Source organism: Pseudorca crassidens, chromosome 9, assembly GCF_039906515.1.
Source record: "Pseudorca crassidens isolate mPseCra1 chromosome 9, mPseCra1.hap1, whole genome shotgun sequence".
Taxonomy (NCBI): domain Eukaryota; kingdom Metazoa; phylum Chordata; class Mammalia; order Artiodactyla; family Delphinidae; genus Pseudorca; species Pseudorca crassidens.
In genome coordinates this window covers 9,314,249-9,334,815 of record NC_090304.1, presented here as the reverse complement: position 1 = coordinate 9,334,815, position 20,567 = coordinate 9,314,249, and the positions used below count along the sequence as shown (strand labels likewise).

The 20,567-nt window shown below is 45.7% G+C and overlaps 2 protein-coding genes across 6 annotated transcripts; one reads left to right on the top strand and one right to left on the bottom strand.

The window, feature by feature from the left end:
- Nucleotides 1–79: 79 nt before the first annotated feature.
- On the bottom strand, nucleotides 80–12,480 carry HNRNPUL2 (heterogeneous nuclear ribonucleoprotein U like 2). Of its 2 annotated transcripts, XM_067748732.1 has the most exons (14): nucleotides 11,440–12,478; nucleotides 9,414–9,549; nucleotides 9,044–9,120; nucleotides 8,714–8,853; nucleotides 8,314–8,404; nucleotides 8,114–8,226; nucleotides 7,629–7,892; nucleotides 7,333–7,455; nucleotides 6,825–6,953; nucleotides 5,958–6,126; nucleotides 4,414–4,614; nucleotides 3,285–3,358; nucleotides 2,913–3,020; nucleotides 80–2,794 (listed from the first exon to the last, which is right to left on the bottom strand). In XM_067748732.1, exons 1-14 carry the CDS (start codon nucleotides 11,978–11,980, stop codon nucleotides 2,714–2,716), a joined length of 2,247 nt encoding a protein of 748 aa, XP_067604833.1. In that variant the 5' UTR covers nucleotides 11,981–12,478; the 3' UTR covers nucleotides 80–2,713. The 2 variants fall into 2 exon arrangements, 1 of the variants encoding a protein (XP_067604833.1); XR_010946004.1 differs by lacking the exon at nucleotides 3,285–3,358 and having other exon boundaries at nucleotides 2,752–2,794; nucleotides 11,440–12,480.
- Nucleotides 12,481–12,524: 44 nt separating this feature from the next.
- On the top strand, nucleotides 12,525–20,229 carry TTC9C (tetratricopeptide repeat domain 9C). 4 transcript variants are annotated; one of them, XM_067748767.1, is made up of 4 exons: nucleotides 12,525–12,921; nucleotides 13,689–13,981; nucleotides 17,406–17,588; nucleotides 18,522–20,229. In XM_067748767.1, exons 2-4 carry the CDS (start codon nucleotides 13,744–13,746, stop codon nucleotides 18,614–18,616), a joined length of 516 nt encoding a protein of 171 aa, XP_067604868.1. In that variant the 5' UTR covers nucleotides 12,525–12,921; nucleotides 13,689–13,743; the 3' UTR covers nucleotides 18,617–20,229. The 4 variants fall into 4 exon arrangements, with proteins under 4 accessions (XP_067604868.1, XP_067604867.1, XP_067604869.1 ...); XM_067748766.1 differs by lacking the exon at nucleotides 12,525–12,921 and adding an exon at nucleotides 12,928–13,076; XM_067748768.1 differs by lacking the exon at nucleotides 12,525–12,921 and adding an exon at nucleotides 18,028–18,132 and having other exon boundaries at nucleotides 13,086–13,981.
- Nucleotides 20,230–20,567: the final 338 nt, after the last annotated feature.

The following is a 20,567-nucleotide window of genomic DNA, read 5'->3' as shown; positions in this document are numbered from 1 at the left end:
CTTGAGGAGCAGCATCAGAAATAAAGCCCCCAATGACACACTCTACCCAGTCAGTGCAGCGACAGGAGAGAGGGTGAAGTCAATCCAAATGGTTATTTATTCTAAAACTGGAAGCTACCGTGCCTACATTTTTGCCATAATGTTGTAATGAGAACAGGGGAGGAAAAAGTTACAGATGTAAACAATGACACAGTTACATTTTTTTTAAATGGTAAAACCCTTTTTTACTGGCCACTTCCAAGAATGCTTTACAGGTTGTGCAATAACATTTACAGGCTCCATGTGGTGTTTGTTTTTCTCACAAGCTTTTCCATCTACAACTACAACAGACGTCTGATAAAACACTAAACAAGTCTTCTAAGGAAAACAAGGGTAGGGATCCCACCTGTTAATCCACATTTTCCCCCTTAACATTGTTTTTTCATAATAAAAAAAGACAGAAACAAAACCCAGACATCTACTGTTGTTGCGAGTGATCTCTTGGACTAAACCGACAAGGACGTGGCAGTTTCACTCTCCACCCACCTAGAAAAAGCTTTTTTTTTTAAAAAAAATGACTTTCTAGTGTCAAAAATTAACAGCAAGTACCTCCCCTCCCCCCAAAAAAACCCAAAGCGGCTTAAGCTTTGTTCCCCTGGTCCTGAGGGCCTAGCATCCCCGAACTGTGTTGTAGACTATAAAAAGATGCTATTTGCTGGAGAACTAAACGTTTGAATAGGGGTGGCAGCTTCTGCCTCAGAGTCAATTTTCTGTTATAATCTTGCCCTAAGGGAATCTCTTTGGGCTCCAGTTTCTACCTCCTCCCTTTTACCTCCCTGACACTATGAGCAAAACTTTCTCAAAAACTCCCCTTAATGATAATAAAAAGTTAGTGGGTTACAGAAAAATTCATGCAATCACTTCACCCACTGCCACACACAAATCCATTTGACGGCACCACAGAAAAAGCAGGTGCCCAGAGAAAGGACATCATTTTGAGCAAGCAAACGTATTGCCTACCAGCCCCCATTCCAGCCTCCGGGTCAGAGGTCCTTGTGGAGCAGAAGGGCGACTAGAGGGCCAGGACGAGGGCCTGCGCACCCTCCTGGGCACGGCAGTAACCGTGGGAGAGGGGGAGAGAGGTCAAATCTCAGCACAAAATTTTCAACAGAGGACTGCCCAGGTAAGGAAATGGAAGTGAAGTACCTTCTAGTAGCACAACCCAGGGCTCCCCTCGCCAGGAAGCGCAGCAATGTGCGGTGTTCGCTGAGTGAGCTCTTGGCTGACACAATGCTGAGCAGGAAGGTGAATGAAAACTGAAGCTCAGTATTGAAAGAGCATTCCCATAATCCACCTGTATTCTTGAACCCACAACCTGAAGCTGTCTGTCAAGAACTGGGAGGGTGCTGGTAAAGTTACAAAACAATAACTCTCCCGACTGAAGTCTCTTGGCTAGAGGCCTCTCTGGGACACACAGGGAAGGCACCCCAGGAGGAATCCTGTTTCAGCAAGTCGGGAAGGGGTGCTCTCTTTCATGCACACGCTGCACACGCTCACATTCATGCTCTTCCCAAGTTCCAGCAGCCCCACGGAGCTGCCTCCCACCCCCCACCCTCCCCTTTTCTATTCACTCTCTATCTGTGTATCAAAAAAGCCAGCAGGGCCCCGGCCCTCCACACTGTAGAAAATAGCTGCTATTCTCAGCGCCTGGGCCTGGTAGCCCACACCACAGGATTCACCTATATACATATCCTGCTGCAGTGAAAAGAATCCTGCTTCGTTTCTGTGTGAGCTGAAACCCTGAGAAACGTTCCTTCTCTTGAACTATAAGAGGACAGATTCTCTAACAGAGATGATTTCAGAGACTTCCCACCTGTCTCAACCTTGGAAGACAGAGAGTAGAGACTGGCAAATCACAGTCTTCAGGCTGAGGGCTGCAACCCCAACTCTTCCCCCGGATTTTACGGAAATCCATTAACAGACACAGAGAGGCTGCAAGCTATTCTGCTCTGCAATCAGGAACAGTCCCCACGCCTCCTTGGCGTGGGGATCCTATAACAGAACCGCCCAACTGGTGGTCTCCATGCCTCAGCCAAACAGCACAAAGGCACAGGAATGTGGAGACAGGGACACTATGGCCTCCCAGCCCACCAGACCAGATATCCCAAGAGGGAAAGGTCGGTAAAGAAAATACAAACGGTTAGTTGGTGCAAGTGATTGATAAGAGCTGATCGTTTATTTTCACTGCCCCAGTCACAAGCTCTCCCTCTGTCCCCGCTCCTGCCTGTATGGAGAGTGCCCTCACACGCCTCCCCACCCGCTCCGCACTACCTCGCCATCACTCTCCCTTACTTGGCTGCCAGTCCAGCTGCCTCAGAATGTCAGAAGGGTGACATTTTCAGTTCTTTTCCTGTCTGACTGCAGGGTATAGGACAGGCAGCCCTAAGTGCTGCTTTCTGAGCAAATGGTTTTTTGATTACAAATATCTAACTAGGTTTGAAATGTTTTATAGAATAAGACAATATTCTTTTCAACAAACTTTAAAAAAAATGTACAGTTTTGTCGTTTGTTTCCACCCCCTCCCCCCCCCGCTTGCGCACCCTCCCCCCACCGCCCCTCCCCGGCAGCTCAGCCCCACCCCGGCAGCCCCTGTTTTCCTTGGTTGTGTTTTGGGGGGTGCTTGGCACCCCCAGAGATTCAGCTTCATGGCTGACAGGCGACAATGGCAGGGGCTTCACCGATACCCTTGGTAACCGTAGTAGTTCCTGTAGTATCGGTCTCTGTCCTGGGGATGGTGGTAGTAGTAATTCTGCCACTAGAAGAAAGGGGAAACTCCATCACCTGGAGCCACAGCTGGCTAAGGATGGAGAGGCACGACACTCATCCCTTTGGCCCTGCCCCCCTTCATCTCTCTATCCCCAGATGATACTTACATCCCGACTGTATTGTCTGTAATAGTCTCTGTATCTGTTGTACTCATAATCTCGCCCATAGAACCGATCGTAGTCTCCCCTGTATCGATCGTAGAAGTTACGGTAACCCTGAGAAAGGAGAAGGAGAAAGAGCGAAGATGTATGGGCTTTCAGCATCACAAGCCACTGCTATCCCCCGTCTTAAATGAGACACATCTTCACTTGATATTATAAACAAGCTTAACCTTCCCAGGATAAAGTCTTCCAGAGGAACAAATTAAATGGGCAAAACCCTAAGCCCTGAGAAAACAGCCCAAACCACTCTGCTCCCCCAAGCCAATAGGAATGGCTATCACGGCCCAGAGGGAGGAGCAGAAGGAGAGCTGCACTCACCCCTCTGTTTCCAGACTGCCCCCAGTACTGCTGCCCGTAGGCCCGGTTGTCGTAGCCTCGGCGCTGCCCGCCCACTGGAAGAGAAATGGAGAGCGCGCTCAGACAGCTGGCATGGGGTCCTGGCTCCACATCTGAGTGGAAATCAAAAAGTCGGAGCCAAAGGCAATTCTGGGGGAATAGGAGGCCTGCTTCCGCCAGGCTCACACAATGTTAATTAAAGCACCAGCCAGGATCTTTTAAAAAGTCTGAGGTGGGGGAGGGCAGAGGAATAGAGACACAAGAAAACCAAGCCACCTTGGTTTCACCTTTTGAAGCTCCCCAATTCCTGCAAAACATTTAAGATGCCAAAAGGATACATGGCAGAGTTAGAAACATGAGTAAAAACTGCCATTCGTAGAGCCACAGACTTTCAGCCCTGGAAGGGATCCTGGATATCATATAACCCAGACCCATCATTTTATACAAATGAACAAAGTCTAAATGATGAGCTCTTCCAGGGTAGGAACTGTTGGTATTCCCACTGCCCAGCACAGAGCAGGCACTCAAAAAGTTTGTTGACTTACACTTATAATTACACACACACACACACACACACATTTTTAATGCACAGTGAATGCACACTGTGGCGGGGGGTGTTAACTGACAAACTAGACATTCAGGAGGGAAATTAATTCCACTAATAAGCTAACTTACTGTCTAACACCCCCCCCCCCAGATTACTGAATAATGCATTCACTTTCTGCTCTATACAGTTGGGTTGATCCAATAGACAAAGTAGCAAGGAAAAAGGTAAGAATCTGATTTCACTGCACAAATCCTTCAAATAAACTACAATAGTGAATGGGGAGTCCACATGTAAAAATGAAAACTAGATAAATGAACAGGCTCAAGCATTGCTTTTCAAGGAAACAAATATTTTTGTTGAAAAATAACTACCTTTTGTTGAAGGATTATGGAAAAAGCACAAGAAGCTGGGAGTAAAGATCACAGGAAGAAATAAGCTCCGTAAGAAGGGGCTTCCTTATTGTTGGTGACCTGACTTGGTTTGCCTGCCCTTTCCTTGTGGGTCCTGCTGCACTCAGCACAGAGAACAGACTGAGGCTCGGGCTGGCAGGTCCCCAGGACTCACCGTAGCCTTGGCCTCTGCTTCGGTTCTGCCGGTTTCGCTTGTTTCGATTGTTTCGGCGGTTTGTCCGCTTCTCGGAGGGCGGCAGCAGCTTCCTTGCCTCCTCCCTGTACTTAGTGACAATGGGCTGAGCTTCCTCCTTCTCCAGCTCCCCGTATGTCACCTCATCCATATAGTCGCATTTTTCAGGCAGAGAGAAGTTGGCTGTAAGAGTAAGAGAGAAGCTTGTGGGCCTCCAAGTACGCAGACGGGTAAGATCTCATGATGAAAGCCCCACTACAAGAATAGGATTTTCTAAGCCTCATGTACTAATGCACAGAAGTGTGCTGGGTTCACTCTATGGGTTTTCCCTAAACTGTAACAGCCCCAGGCAAAGGGCTATCTGCAAACTGTAGATTTACGAGTTCTCAAGTGATCCATAATAAATTAAGAGTGAACTGGGTTAAGGTTTCTTATCAGGACAGAAGCAGGCAGCCAGAGGCTAAAAGTAACTGAGAAACTTTTGGTGTTGGTTAGATAAGAAATACACTTTTAAAGAGACTCAAGAAGAAACTGACCCCAGCCTAAAGGCACTTACTCATCTATACAAGAAAAACAGTTAACAAGAGTACGGGGTCCTCATTAAAACCACCTGTGTATGATGGGCCAGCACACTTGCCAGTCTCTAGACATCAAGTTCAGAGGCTGAGTCCCCGCAGAATTCAGTTCAATGAGGCTCTCCTGATTCTGAGATGAATCCAGTTAGCCCTCCGTTTTATAAAACTGAACTAAGTTCCTCCAAGTGCTTGAGTACCGGTATGGACTGGCCTAGTTCATTCTAAGTAAACTTGGAGAATCCAGCTCTTAAATGTGTAACCAGCTCCCATGCCTGGGCATTATCAGAATTCAAAGAGCCAGTAGTTGACAGCTCAGGTGGGATGTCAGGCGCCGAAGGCAGCAAGGGGAAAAACCAAACTCTGAGGTGAACAGCACAAAACTAGATCAATCAAGATAGTTAATTTTGCCTTCTAGGGAACCTTGCTGTAAGGCTTTGTACCACGCGTATCAAAAACCAAAACAAACAAACAACAAAAATAAAAAACAGGCCTAATGTGATACTAGAAATCAAAATATACTGATGAGATCATTCACTCCAACCACTACCATTTTAATTTGAACCACAAGCATGGCCCATCTCTAGAATATAAATTCAGTGAAGGCAGAGCTTCATTTCATTCATTCTTTCCCTATGTCTAGAACAGTACTGGACAAATAGTAGACACTTTAAGTACTTACTAAGTGAATAACTGACTCGTTGAAGCCTCTGCCTTAAGGCTATCATCCTGTGATCTATCACCATTTCTCTTTTTGTATTTTATCAGAATGAATCAAGGAGTTATTGCTTCACCATTCACTCTGCTCATTCATTAATCTTCAAGTGATCACACCCATTAATTTATTCCAGAGATTTACACTTTACATGTGGAGAATCCTCCAGGTGCTAAGAGGCTCCAGTGAGGTGTGCATGGACCAAGGACAGGACCCCTAACTTGTAGAGTTTAGCCCACCTTTCATCTCCAGCATTATAGACTCAGGCACATCATCTCCCTCCACTTCCTTCCTTAGCTCCAGCCTCTTCTTCCAGTCCTCCTCATTAGGGACGACCACCACCACTTTCCGAGAGAAAGTCTTAAACAGCAATAGCTTCCGCCGTTGGCCAGAGTTGTACACGTTACACTAGGAACAAGAGGAGTAATAGACGTTTTAGGAATAAAAATTAAACACTAATTCAACCAACAATTACTGAGCATCTTTCACAAGTGAGGCACTAGATTAGGGGTCTTATTTACACAATCTCTTTGAATTCTTCGAAAGCTACATGATGTTATCCTGTTTTACACAACATGAAAATTGAGACTCAGAGAGGCCAAGACTTGTCCAAGGTCACAAACCTAGTAAGTGGTGGAGCCATGAATCCAAAGCTCCAACGCTCTTTCCATTGCCTCTAGAATGTGTTTTACAGTCTGGGTCCATACACTCTCTGGTAAAAACACTAAGAGTTGTATCTCTGAGCTCAAAACACATTACAACCGTAACACAACCACTTAGTCATAATCAGGTAACCTGATTCTGTTACTTAATTCAGTCTTTCTCTATATATGCATCCTATTTTGACTCTGAGCAATTTTTTTTTAAAGGGATTTAAAAAAATATTATTTATTTTGGCTGTGCCGGGTCTTAGTTGCAGCATGCACGCGGGATCTAGTTCCCTGACTAGGGATTGAACCCAGGCCCCCTGAATTGGGAGCACGGAGTCTTACCCACTGGACCACCAGCAAAGTCCCTGAGCAATTTTATCAGATTAAATGGATACCAAATCTTTTATCTTTGGACCTATTGTTAAATTAGGTTTCTTTTGAATGTTTGAACAATACCTGATCAAGAATGAAGTTCCTCTTTGTCCGGGAAGCAATCTGGACCAGCTTACTAAGGCACTGGGAGGCTTGCTGAACTAAAAGGTCTCGGCTTTTGGGGTCCATCTGTGGCTCCTCGAGCCCCTTCATCTAATGAGTTTGAGAAGAAGAGAAACACAAGGAGTTACACACTAAGTTAAAGCCCAAGAATCACTGGTAAATGCCACACCACCACCAGATCAGTTCACTGACATTGCTCAGTGCTGTGAATGTTGTCCATTTCCTACAGAACTCATTTCCAGTCTCAATCTGGATAAACTCCAGACTTTACCAGCTTTCACATTTGACAACACAGCAAAGGAAAAGAAAAAAATCTACCATAAACACATACTGAGAACGCATTTCTTTATTTGTGGGGCCCTTGTTCTCAGACACCTGAAAGACCAACTCCACTGGGAAAAGATTATATCAATTTCTTGGTACCTCAAGAGCTAACATCACAGCTGACTAACCCCTCCCAGCAACTCACCCTCATTTGATTGAGCACAGTCTCAGCTCCCAGGACATTGTATCTTTTCTCAGGGTTTTCTTTTGCGTATTTCAGTGCCCACTGGGTCTTTCCAGATCCAGGCAGTCCCACCATCAGAATCACCTGCAAGTAAACAGAACCAGGAATGCTATAAAAAATAAGTGAGGGTCATGTTTACAAAGCCCAATTTAAGAACATCCTCCCCTTCCCCCAGCTGGGTAAAGTTTTCAGAAGAAAAGCGACCCACCCACCATTCCAAGCATGAGCACCAAGGTTCTGCACACTCTCCAGCATACCTCACACTCCTCTATGGTCTTGGGACGGACCGCAGTGCGCACGCGCTCCTCCACAGGCACGGCATGGATGAACACAAACTCTTCTGGCGGTGGGAAGAAGGGCTCCTCCTTCTGACCAAAATTTAATTCTACAACACAATTTTTGCAGAGGACATGGGGTAGGAGGGCCCGGTCAGCCAGGGATTCCTTGTTGATACGGAATGCCACGCCAAGGTCTTCTCCATTCTTGGAAAAGGAAAGTTCTACTTCTTCAGCCTCAAAATTCTACAACGACGAAAGACAAGAGCATTTATGGGCACACAGAGCTTGAGGTTGATTAATCTTACAATTTAATCTTTTTTTTCTCTACTCCAACTGCTGTACTAAACAACTATGTGAGCAATGCATCAAAGGCAGAAAAGACAGCAGTCGATGGGAAGCAAATTGATCCCTAGTGCCCTCTATTTACTCCTTGCTACAAATCTACAACTTTCAGGAGCACTTACAGCAAAGCAGCCAATGACATCACTCTCCCCAAAAGTCTGGCCAAATTCCTCAAACTGCCCATTCTCTGCCTTGAGTCCTCGTCCATCGAAACCATACGAGAATTCATCCTCACCTAGAATAATCAGCAAATTAGTTACCTACACACAAACCTCCCACAGAGCAGCGAACATTAAAATGATTATGTTAAAAATAACTTTACCAAGCTGTGGATGGGAAAAATCAACAGACCATCCAACTCGAAGGAGAGAAACCTCTGTGCAGCCTTCTTTCATTGGGAGATTCTGGGTTACCTGGCCAAGTCAGAAAAGGAACTTTCAGATACTCGAGCAAAGTCTGAGTTAGACAAGATTTTGATACAAACCGAAAACAACAACTATCACAACTCAACGTCAGAAAAACAACTGTCAATAAACTTAAACCAAAGCCATGAGGGTCAATTTCTCGGTTACTGGCGCTACGGTTGTCATTCAAGCGTGGTGCCTTTTTCTGCACTAATAAAATACTGGTGGGCAGTAAACTACTATGTACTGGAGCCCACTACATAGTAGTCTAATGACTAATTTAATAAATGAACGGTCCTAATGAGCTGTACACACTACCTTGGCCTCAAAGCAGACTTTCCCCTTTGTCACTCCATAAGTACTTCTTGCCCCGGACCAAAGGGTGGGGAACTTCTCTGAGAAAAGCGGCTGCCCTCCATAGCGGTCTTTGCTCACTTGAAAATGGAGATCCGAGGTATCTGTTAAGAAAGAAGCGATCTGTTTACTCCAATGCCCAACACTTGAAGCCACCAATAGAACACAAGTATACCCAGTTCTCAAGAATGGATACAAAGTTTAAATCTTTTCAAAGCTGCAGGCCATGAAGTTTTAATCTCCAAAATCACTTTTGATTGGTTTAAAACCTCAACCTGTCTGCCTTATACATACACGTGTCCAGGTTCACAAGAGTCTGATCCTCTTCCTCATCTTTTGCCTCTTCTTCCGGGGGTGGTGGAGACTTTGAACTATACATATGAGAGAAAAGCAAATACAGTGTAACCAAAGTCCTCTAATTGGAGAGGTGTCTGCATGACATCAGGTCTGTTTATCAGCAAATATAAACTTCCAGCAGACAGCTTCTTTCAACAAATGTGAAAAGGGCAACAGGAGCTCTCAGGGTAGATTTAATCTAAAACTTAGGCCTGTAAAAACCTATTCCATTTTTAATCCACCCCTCTTTCCAAACTCTCCAATCAACATCAGGTATACCAAAATCAGAGCAGACACTCCCTTCAATGAAAGGGACTATTTCCCTCACCGGCTGTGGTAAGCCTCCTCTCGGAATTCATAGTAAGCTCGGCCATGTTCATCCTTCTCATCCCGCTGTCTCTTTACCCCCCGCCGCTCACCATCTGAGCCTGCCGGTTTTGACTTTTCACTATCTTGGTCATCTCCTACAAAAAGGAGGGAAAGAAAATCAGCAGTTTTCATACTGGAGTGTAGAATAAGCTCAGAACCAACAGAAACTAAAGGAGGACCTGCATATCTGTCTAGTCAGAAGAGCCAGGTTTTTCCCATGGCATTCACAGAATGTTTTATTTCCAAAGATGATCATCTTCCTGTCATTGGCTGGGATTTTTTTTTTTTTTTTTTAAAAAAAGGGACATTATGGGCTAATTACAGTCAAGCAGTAGATTAAAAATTCGGCAATTTTTGCATTCTAAATTTATCTGCTTAAATCAGGTCAAACTTGCAGATTTTCCCACCAATATGACATAAAAGAAACATCCCATGAGTTTTTTAAAAACTTCATAGCTTAACTTCGATTCCTGACTATCAGATTTGGATTTAAGCTGGACACTTAATATATGTTTTCCAACACTTTTCCACAGGTTCATGTTACAGAAGCCTCAATTTTTTTTTTTTAAGGGTTTGCCTTTCCAGCTTTGAAACGCACAGCCATCCACAGCTTTACTTATATAGCTAATGGACTATGGTGTATATACAGAGCTGTATTTTTATCACAGATTTTTACTGAAACTTGCAGGAGCAAACCATTAAGTCACAAGAGACCCACAAATAATACTGCATCTTTACTGCACATAATTTGGGGCAGAAAAGTGTTGTCATATATTTCGCAACATTCTTCACAAAAGGAGAAGAAAAGCAATTTTTCCTTGGACTTTTTTGGTTTGTAACACTAAAGTTTTTAATAATAACTTCTTTAAAGAAGTCCTTTATCCCTCAACCATTTTTATCTGCTATCTGGCGGTACACGTTAAGTCAAAGGTTATGTAATGGGATTTTTGTTCCAGAACATAGGACAATCTGCAAGTTGCATGTGACTGTTGTAGAATGGGTTCCAATTATACCATCATACCAAGCAGCAGCCTAAAAAATGTATTATAAAAGGAACTAAAGCAAGCCACTTCATATTAAGAATGGGAAGCAGCTCTAGTTTTCCTCCCTACTCTGACAAGACAGTTATGGATCAGCTCCAACCATCCAATTACTTCAAAGAGAGAAAGGTCACTAACTCCCTAGGGCAACTCTATACAGTCTCTTCCACAAGGTTACTCAATGGACCCACCAACAGCCCAACCATTTCAATTCAGGAAGTCAAGGACCCGAAATGTAAAAAGCTAGCTAAGTGTACAGCAAATATACAAATTTGCCCAACCATCTACTCAGATGAAAGATTAAAATTTAGTTGTAAGAATTCAGGCAAGGTTAAACCCCTAGCCAAATAATGTTGATTAACGTTCTAAATGCTGTAGATTAAAATTTTTTCTTCCGTAGTTAACGATTAAACTTGACACCCTCACACCACAGGCTGCTGAAGCAGGAGCTGCTGCTAAAGCAGGAGCAACGTTAGATTTCCAGATTTTCGGTGTGGCTCAAACTCTAATATTGAGCTTTCGATGGAGCGAACTTTGACGAACTGAGCTTATTGCTTAATTTTATGGCGAAAAAGTCAACAGTCGGGCCGAAGCCTCCAACAGTCGGTCTGGCTGTCCGTGTAATCAACAATTCCTCAGTGCATTCTCGGTTTAGGGAAAGATAACCAGCACCGCGGAAGGCTGCTCCAACAGGTAGCTCATAAGCAGTTCGCAAGCAACATCGCTTACTTCCATCCACTACCACCAAGCAACCGAGTTAGGCAGGAACCTCCCGCCTGCAGAGAGTGGGGCCACCAGAGGTAGTCAAACCCCCCAAAAAGGTGGGTAGAGGACGAAAGCCACCTCCCCTGGGGAGTCCCACCGAATGGCGATGGGAATCGAACCCCGCGATGCAGGGCTTGGTGCTAGGTCAGGGGCGCACCCGCTCCGCTGCCAGCTCCTCACCCTGTTCCTCTGCGGCCTTGTCACCCGGCGCCTCGGATCCCGGCGTCTCGTCTCCGCTCCGATCCTCCGGCTCATCTTCCTCCCCCTTGTCGGTGCCCTGCTCTTCGCCACCGTTCACCCCACCTGACTCGGCTGTGGCCTCCTCCGCTGGTTTCTCGGAAGCATCGGGCTCGGCCGCGGCCTCCACGGCTGCCGCCTCCGGGGGCTCCGGCGGCGGCTGTGCGGCCTGGCCCGAGGCCTCGGCAGGGGGTGGCTCTTCGTCTTCGTCCTCAAGCAGCGCCTCCTCGTCCTCCTCCTCCTCCTCTTCGTCCTCCTCCTCGTCCCCGCCCGGGCCGCCGCCCGACGCGGCCACAGGCCGAGGCTCCGCCTTGCAGGCCCCGCCGGGCCCGGCCCCGCCACCGCCGGCCTCGTCCTCGAGCATCTCGGCGTCCAGCGCCTCCTGCAGCCGCTGCGCCAGATCCACCTTGAGGCCGCGCGAGTCCAGGCCGCGCCGCTGCAGCTCCGACCGCAGCTCGGTCACTTTCAGCCGCTTCACCTCCATCGCCGCCGCCGCCTCCTCCGCCTCCCGCCGCCTCCTCCCCTGAGAGCCGTCGACCGAGCCCGACCGCGCAGGCGCCGCCGCCGCCCGCCTCCGCCTCACGCGCCAGCACTGAGCCCGCGCGAGCGAGCGCACGCACGTAGGCACGCAGGCAGAAGGCTGCACGCAGCCTCCGCTACGTAGTGTTTGTTTCTCGCCCTTCCTCCCTCCCCCTTTCGGCCCTCGGAGCCCAAAACAACGCAGCAGTGAGCTGCTTCCTCTCCAGCCCCCTTGGTTCCCCTGCCGCGGGCGGGTGGGCGCGCGCCGAGGACGGTGGACTTCCCTCTCTTTACCTCCCGCCCCCTCTCACCCCCTGGGCCAATCGCCGCCAGCGGCTTCACGGCGCAGTCGCACCGGAGCCGGAGACGGGAAAGGCTGGCTTCAGCTCAAGTGCCTCGTAGTACCGAGGCGTGTGCGCACCCGTCCCTCCGTACTTCCAGCCGGGGCTCCGCGCAGCCGCCCGGACCTCCCTCGCCACACGCCCCTCCCACCCCGTCACCACCCTTACTTCCGTCTGACCCGATCACACTGTTGTCGTAGGGCTTGCTCGCTAATCTCTGTTCCCTAGTGTCTATTCGTGCAGCCACTTCTTGAGAGAGAAAAAAGCCAGAAGGAAAGCAGGGAAGCTCTTGCAACGTGAACGCCTACTGGCAATTGTCTTTCTCGTTAGTCAACAAAAGGGCTCTCTAAAACCTTGCAAGGACTGCAGTAACTAACCCCGGCCCTCTTTTTTCCCCTCAATCCTTCAACTTCTACCCAGCAACAGACACCCTGGCCTCGCCGTATTGGCCAACTTGAATCGTCATCTGCAATTCTGATTGGTCCCTCAAGAGCTTTCGGTTTTTTTTTTTTTTTGTTTTGTTTTCAATTGGCGAAGCTGCCAGAGGATTTCCGCCCACCCCACGGTTGGTCCACTGGGGAGGCTGGAGAGGCGGGGTCGTTTCTGCGGGATTACTTTTCCGGGGCCGCTTCTGATTGGGCGGCGTGGAGCAATGCGCGCCACCATTTAGACACCAAGCTGTCGGGAGGCCTGACCCTGCACTCTCCCTACTCCCCGCCGGTAAATCGAAGCCCAGCGGGGAGACTTCGGGTTCGGCCACTTGCTGGGGGCGAGGGGCTGGCCGCGGGGCATGCGAGGCTTGCATGAGCGGCGCTGCGGCCGCGTCACCCTCGGGCTGTTTGGGGTGCACGGACCGCATTCACCTCGGTTCCCCAACTCCTGGCCCGGAGGTCAACAAATGCTGGTTGAATAAGTGCGAACAAAGAGCTGGGATGGAGGCAAGCCCTCTAGACCTCGTTTAGCAGTTGTCCCCGCCTTACTCCCTTTCATTTCCAGGTCAGGGAGGTGTGTCCGAAGGAAAGGAGGAAGCAAATTCCGCTGGCGTTTGCACGCCGGCCACAATTTTATAGTACGGCCTTCGCTTTTTCGTGCAGTCTCCTCCCCCCGGAGTCGCCGCTTTAGGAAATAAATTAATCTCTGGCTTTACTCTTCCCACGTCCTCTCTCTGATCAATGCCCTGCACTTCTAGAGATTGAAAAATAACTGCAGAGAAGAAAGGAAGGGGCTGTAGTAGAATCAAGGAAACATTCCCTGAGAGGCCTCCTGGAGAAGGAGAATTTCCTGCTTTTTTAAGTCGGCTACCAAAATCGGTTATTTCGCTCCTATCCCCAGAGCTTCGGTTGCTCTTTCACTTCCCAATTCCTCAAGAGCACTGGGCGACAAAGTTATGGAGAAGCGCCTGCAGGAGGCCCAGCTGTACAAGGAGAAAGGGAACCAATGTTACCGGGAAGGGAAGTACCGAGATGCTGTGAGTGGGTACCATCGAGCTCTGCTGCAGCTGCGGGGTCTGGATCCAAGTCTGCCCTCCCCGATACCTAATCTGGGACCCCAGGGCCCGGCCCTCACACCTGAACAAGAAAACGTACTGCGCACCACCCAGACAGACTGCTACAACAACCTAGCTGGTAAGAACAGGGCTGAAGGGTGGGTAGAGTGTCAAGGCCGGGACATGAAAGTCTGAGAACATTGGGGAAAACTGACGTGCTTCTCTGCCGTCATCTAGTTATTCTGCCATGAATTGAAATTTATTTTCAATCTGTAGGGTCTAATTGAGTTTCTGTAGAGCAGTGCTTCTCAGACTTCACTTGGAGAGTTTGTTAAACTCAACTTCTTGAGCCCTGTTCCCACGATTCCGATTTAATGGGTCGGAGGTTTGTGTGTTGGGCGATATGTGTACCAATTTGCATTTCTAACAAACTCCCGGGTGATGCTGATAGGTTTAGGGAATTTCGCACGCTATAGGGAAAATACTGAACCTACGTTTAGAGTGTTGTTTCTTTAATATTTAAAATATAGGAAAGAAGGCACTTGCTTTAACTGGTGGTGTAAGTTATCCATCTTAGATATTTTGGATAGCTTTTCCTCATTTTCCTTCTTCCTATAAATCAGCTAGATGGTAACCTGGGTAACCAATATCTTCCTTATCCAGCTGGCCTTGAATGAAGAGGTGGATTCCAGAGTTAGTATCGCTAGGATTAATCTGCTAAAAGAAGGGAGACTTCTTAGGTCTGTTTTATGGCAGGCAAAATAACCATAGAGCTAATTAAGTTATTTTGAAGTATATTAAAGTATTCTAATGGTCCCAGTTGAGGCCATAGAAATTATTAGGAGTAGTTTTTTTGTTTTTTTTTTTTTGCGGTACGCGGGCCTCTCACTGTTGTGGCCTCTCCCGTTGCGGAGCACAGGCTCCGGACGCGCAGGCTCAGCGGCCATGGCTCACGGGCCCAGCCGCTCCGCGGCATGTGGGTTCTTCCCAGACCGGGCCACGAACCTGTGTCCCCTGCATCGGCAGGCGGACTCTCAACCACTGCGCCACCAGGGAAGCCCAGGGATAGTTTTTATACTTTGTAATAGTTGTTTAAATGATTTTTTTTTTTTTTGCTTTCTACAACACTCATCAGCTGTGATTTAGTGAAAATCTAGCTTTTTTACAGTGTGTGTCCAGAGCTCCTCTTAGACTCAAGTAACAGTAACTAGAGGAGCTAATATTTCAGTTCATTCAACAATTATTTATTGGGTACTGAGGATACTGCAGTATTATAAAACAGATAAAGATCCCTGCTTTCATGGGGAGATGGACAATTAACAGAAGAGGTAACATATATTAGAAGATGATGAGTAATGTGGAAAAGAATAAAGCAGAAAATGGGGATAGGGACTGCCCTGGCGGTCCAGTGGTTAAGACTCCATGCTTCCAATGCAGGGGGTGCAGGTTCCATCCCCGGTCAGGGAACTAAGATCATACATACTGTGTGGAGTGGCCCAAAAAAAGAAAATGGGGAAAGTGAGTGCCATAGGCATGGAAGTGTTAGGTAGGGGTCAGGGAAGGCTCATTAAGGTGACATTTATGAAATACCGTGTGTAGGCCCTTTGTACACATATACATATAAACCTATTTAAGTGTCACAGCAATCCTTTGAGGTAGATTTAAGGAAACATCTAATAAGTGCTGGAGCTAAAATTAAACATGGGAAGTCTTAATTGCAGAGCTTAAGCTCTTATTGCAGAATACTGTGCATTATTAGAGAAGAGAATACACATTGGGGAATTGACCAGAAATCAAGGAAATGAGATAGGTACTTGTAAATATCGTGACTCTCCAGGTGGACTTGAAGGCAGAGACTGTAGCTTATCCATCTATAGACCCTCTGCTTGGGGGTGCTTGGTAGATGTTCTATAAAGACTCACTAAAATTAAATTTCACTTACATGTGAGTGAAGTTTACGTGTTGGGCAGTTTATTTATAGTATCTCTCATCTTTATAAAAATTCTGCAAGGTATTTATGATTTTCCCCATTTTACAGATAAGGAAATCAGACCATGTCACTGTCTAAAACTGTCCAATGGCATCGCATTACACTTAGGAAAATATTCAAACTCTGACCTTCCCCGGCACCGCCTGACCTGATCTGGCTCCGCCATAGACCAAATTCACAAAGCATGCGTCCACCTTCCAGCTTTGTAGGATCTCTTCTGTCAGGTAGAATGCCCTGTCCCTTGAATGACCCTTGTCATTCAGATCTTGGCCCAAAAGTCACTTTCTCAGGGAGGCCTTCTGTAATCAAACATCACTCTGACCTCATTCACTCTCTGTCCCAGCACAGTTCTGTTTTCCTCAAAGCACTAATAAATAAGTGAATTTCTTAGTGCATTCCTCCTACCTGGGAACTGGGATGCAAGCTCTATTTACTCGTCAAGGTGTCTGTCTCGTTCCTCTCCTCTCCTGCTCCTAACTCCGCCTAGCACATGGTCAGTGTTCCATAACTAGTTGTCGAATGAATGAATGAAGCTACAGTGATGGGTTAGCTGACCGCCTGGGAGTACCGAAGTATTGATATAAACCATATGGCCACTTGGTGGGGATGTTGTAGAAGGGTTGCAGACATCAGCCCTGATTCTCCTTCCTTCTCAGCACCGTGATTTAATAATGCTATGTTTAATTCCCACAGTTATGAAACAGGGAATGCATTTCCCTTCTTACTTACAGCAAGGCAGAACACTGACCTGAACATTGCCTCCTAAACAGATTTGTGGTTTGAGGTCCCATCTTTCATCCAAGGGAATAGTGAAGTAATATATCATCATTGAGAATGGTGGTAATTTTTGAGTTAGAGAGTCCTTGGTTCAGATTTCTTATTCATTCCACCTAGAAGCTGTGGGATCTTGGACAACTTACTTGACCCTTGTGAGCCTTGATTTCTTCATCCATTAAATGGAGATGGTAACACATACTGACTTCAGAGGGTGGATGAGAAGATTAAAGAAGCACATGGCACAGCGCTTACTATTTCCTCACACAATTAATGGCAACGGTTGTTGTTAACAGAGCTTCAGTACAAGCATTGTGGTGAAATGGGAGATTCAAGACAGAGAGCCTTGGGTAGAAGAGATACAATGAAGAGTTTTAAATAATTTTTTTTCTTTTTTTGGCTGTGCCATGCAGCATGCAACATCCCAGTTCCCCGACCAGGGATCGAACCCACACCCCCTGCAGTGGATGCGCGAAGTCCCAACCACTGGACCACCAGAGAAGTCCCCATAAATAAATTTTAAAATATGTTCTTATCAACTTTTATAGCTGGGCCTGACCCACACTAGGTACGTGCTAGGCATTTGGTAGATAGTGAAGTAAACTGTGAGGTATGTAAAGCTTATATTCACTGCTGTATCCCCAATGGCTAGAAGAATGTCTGGCATATGGTGGGCACTTAAATGTATTTGTTGGATGAGTGAATGTTGTTGACGTCATCCTAGGTTTGGTACTGCCTTGAGTTGGGCAATGGAACTTAGTGTTCCCTCTTCTCTCTTCCTTCCATTTGGCCCCATTAGCCTGTCTTCTTCAGATGGAGCCAGTAAACTACGAACGGGTGAAAGAATACAGTCAGAAAGTCCTGGAGCGACAGCCTGATAATGCCAAGGCCTTGTATCGGGCTGGAGTGGCCTTTTTCCACCTGCAGGACTATGACCAGGCTCGGCATTACCTCATGGCCGCTGTCAACAGGCAACCAAAAGGTGAGAGAAGGGGATTGAAGTAGTAAGTACAAAAAATTGTTCCACTGAGGTAGTATCTGTGGGAGTGTTTTAGCTTTCCATTTATTGAATTTTGAAAATACATTCACATGTTCAAAATTCAAAAAGTGTAAAAAGATATATGATAAACAGGTCTTCTGCTCCTGTATTCTTGCCTCCACAGGAAAGCAATATTGTATGTGCTCCAGAAATAATCTTAAAATGTTGTTTTTCAAGTTTCAGTTCCTAGATGGGGACAAAAATAGGATCTGGATTCCAATGAATAAACATGATAATCCTCATTTCTACCAGTTCTCCAGCTGGGGTCTGGCCTTTGCTTAACTATCCATTCATCCTTTAGCTCAGCTAACCCCAGGTATGACCTAGAAGAAGGACAGGCCTCCTGACAGAAAATTTGAGGCTTGTTTCCCTTGTTTCCGAGGGAAAAAGAATATTGTGAAGAGAATGACAGACTCATTCCTGTGTTGGTGGTTCAGCACTGAACATTGTCTCCCGTTTTGCATTCTGGCTTAGAGCGGCTACTAAAGTAAGAGGGTCCCCAAACTTACAAAAATTCAGCAAAATCTCTCTAATTGAACGGGAAAGCCATTATGAATTAATAAAGATATATGAGCCGTTGTTCACATTTCTTACCTTCAAGTACATAGATTAACTGCCAGCCATGTATAGTAGCTTTAGAGACTTGCTCTGACAAAAACTATTTCTCCAAGCTCCTTTTCATTATTAAGTTAGCATCCCTGTACAAGATTTTTTAATAATGCACATAATTAATGAATGACATTTACTATTGCATAGAATTGTTGTGATATATGCAAATGGAAAGATTTTAGGAAATGGAAGTGTGTTCATAATCCCCTTCTGTCCAGAGGTACGGTTATGGCCTGTCTCTAATTGCCTTCTTTGCCCTGTTCTAAGACGCCAGTGTCCGGCGGTACCTTCAGCTAACGCAGTCGGAACTCAGCAGCTACCATCGGAAAGAGAAGCAGCTCTACCTGGGCATGTTTGGTTAGCAAAGAAAGATACCCCTCCACTGGAACTTCGGTGAACCAATAAGGACCCATCAAGGGGAAACCTGAGCCTCAGCAAGAGAAATTAACCCCATACCTCTGACTGAGGTGAACTTGTATTTTGTTTCTAGTTCTGCACGAACTCTTTATTGCCTACATGGTCTGTGTCTGTTTTTGTTTCTCCATCTATGTATTTATATGGCTTTTAATATGTGGTATTATTAGGGATATTTGCCTTGAGAAATACAACCAGAAAACATTCGTCAGTTATGGGTGGAATTAATCATATCTTTGGCATAGATTTTAATGATAGATGTTGGTAGATGTAGTCCTATACAAAGGAGAAGGCTAGCAGAGGATGAAGTAATAAGGAAGGCAGAAAGGAGTTTCTTCCTTTGTTTCCTCAGATGCCCAAAGCCAAACTTACACAGGCCACAAACTGGCAAATATATATACTGTGAAACTAGACAATTATAAATTGGGCCCACACGGCTCAGAATGAGATTTGAAATTAACCATCTTGACTAAAATAATTCCTTTGTCTTAATGTTCCACATACATTCAGATTCTTTTTCCCCCACAAAAGTATCTAGTTCCTCTTGTTTCTCTTGGTAATTTCTAGTCCTTGCTATTGTTCACACTCAGATCATTAATATAGTATACTTATTTATTTTTTTATTAAACCCTTCTGTCTTAAAACTTCTGGAGTCAAGCATTTAAGTATATATTTTGTAATCTTTTAAAAGCTCTCATGCCAAAAAAACACTCGTAAACATTTTAATTTTTAATAGGTGCATATCTATAGTATGCTCATTTCTCTAAAAAAACATAGGAAATACAGTTTACCAAGTCTTCTAGAAACAATACCATAAAAGAACAGGATAAAAACATAGATCTGTTCTTTACTTGTTACCCGCCCCCTTGTATTTCGCAGGAGCTCACTTCCTTAAAGAGGAGGGAAACAGTGAGAAAAGGTTCTCTTCCCTTAGGGCCTTTTAAGCACCAACGAACTTTCTGGAAGATTTTTTGGGCATGGGTGCAGGCGCAGATCTGGTGCAGTCATGGCTCAGTAGGAGGCTTCATCAACCGGGAGCTCTTTTGTCATTCTGCTAATGTCCACAATGTATGAGTTGTACAGAGTAGATAAGACCATAATAGCACTGCTTCTACCTTTATGAGCGAAGGTAATAAGCATGTATCATTAGCCATCATACACAGACAGATTTCAGACAAAAACCCCTTAGTCTTGCCAAGTGTACACAAGCTCTTCTCCCTTTATCAGTAATGCCTCTCTCTCAACGAGCTAGGCTCCTCTTTGAGTCTCCCTGTACCCTTAAATAATACAGCCACCAACTTACAAACAAAAAGTTTTCATACCAAATAATCTTTTAAGTCCAAGGACAGAACTAACAAAAGTTGAATATTTTATTCCTCTTCCAAGTTTCTTAAATTTCTAAGCCTAGACTGTTGCCCGATTATGTCATGCATGGTTGTGTGTTATGTTTGTTTGGGGTTGGTTTTGCTTTCTGATTTTCTTTTTTTCCCCTAAGACTTGATGTTACAGTAAGCTATGTTCTGCATCAATGAGGAAAAAATAAAACTGATATTTAAAAATGTACTGTACAAATTTATTGCACTAACCCTTTTTAGCACTTCTAAGACACAAAATGGTCAGACTTACATTTCGCCTTTAATTTGAAGGCCAGCTCCTAACAGAGATGTTAACGAACGGGAAAGTGGACAAAGATAGGCAGTCAGATGTGGGTCTGGAGGAGGTCTGGCCAGCCCACATCCTGAAGGAATCAGCCAGAGGTACCTCAATCTCTGTACTCAGAAGTTTGTGGAGGGGGGAGGCTGCTCACCTTACCAATCCTTAATGGTTTCCACACAGGATTTGAGGGTTTGATTGAAGAGAAAGCATTCATGGTGATGTGAGGATTCATACTGCACATAA

What these genes read in the sequence shown, in the direction of transcription:
- HNRNPUL2 (XM_067748732.1), bottom strand. Translation starts at nt 11,980, where the DNA reads ATGGAGGTGAAGCGGCTGAAAGTGACCGAGCTGCGGTCGGAGCTGCAG. An exon ending in ATGTCATTGGCTGCTTTGCT is followed by an intron (nt 7,893 to 8,113) that starts GTAAGTGCTCCT and finishes TCGTCGTTGTAG; the next exon opens with AATTTTGAGGCTGAAGAAGT. An exon ending in AAGCAGAGGCCAAGGCTACG is followed by an intron (nt 3,359 to 4,413) that starts GTGAGTCCTGGG and finishes TTTCTCTTCCAG; the next exon opens with TGGGCGGGCAGCGCCGAGGC.
- TTC9C (XM_067748767.1), top strand. Translation starts at nt 13,744, where the DNA reads ATGGAGAAGCGCCTGCAGGAGGCCCAGCTGTACAAGGAGAAAGGGAAC. An exon ending in CTGCTACAACAACCTAGCTG is followed by an intron (nt 13,982 to 17,405) that starts GTAAGAACAGGG and finishes TGGCCCCATTAG; the next exon opens with CCTGTCTTCTTCAGATGGAG. An exon ending in TGTCAACAGGCAACCAAAAG is followed by an intron (nt 17,589 to 18,521) that starts GTGAGAGAAGGG and finishes CCCTGTTCTAAG; the next exon opens with ACGCCAGTGTCCGGCGGTAC.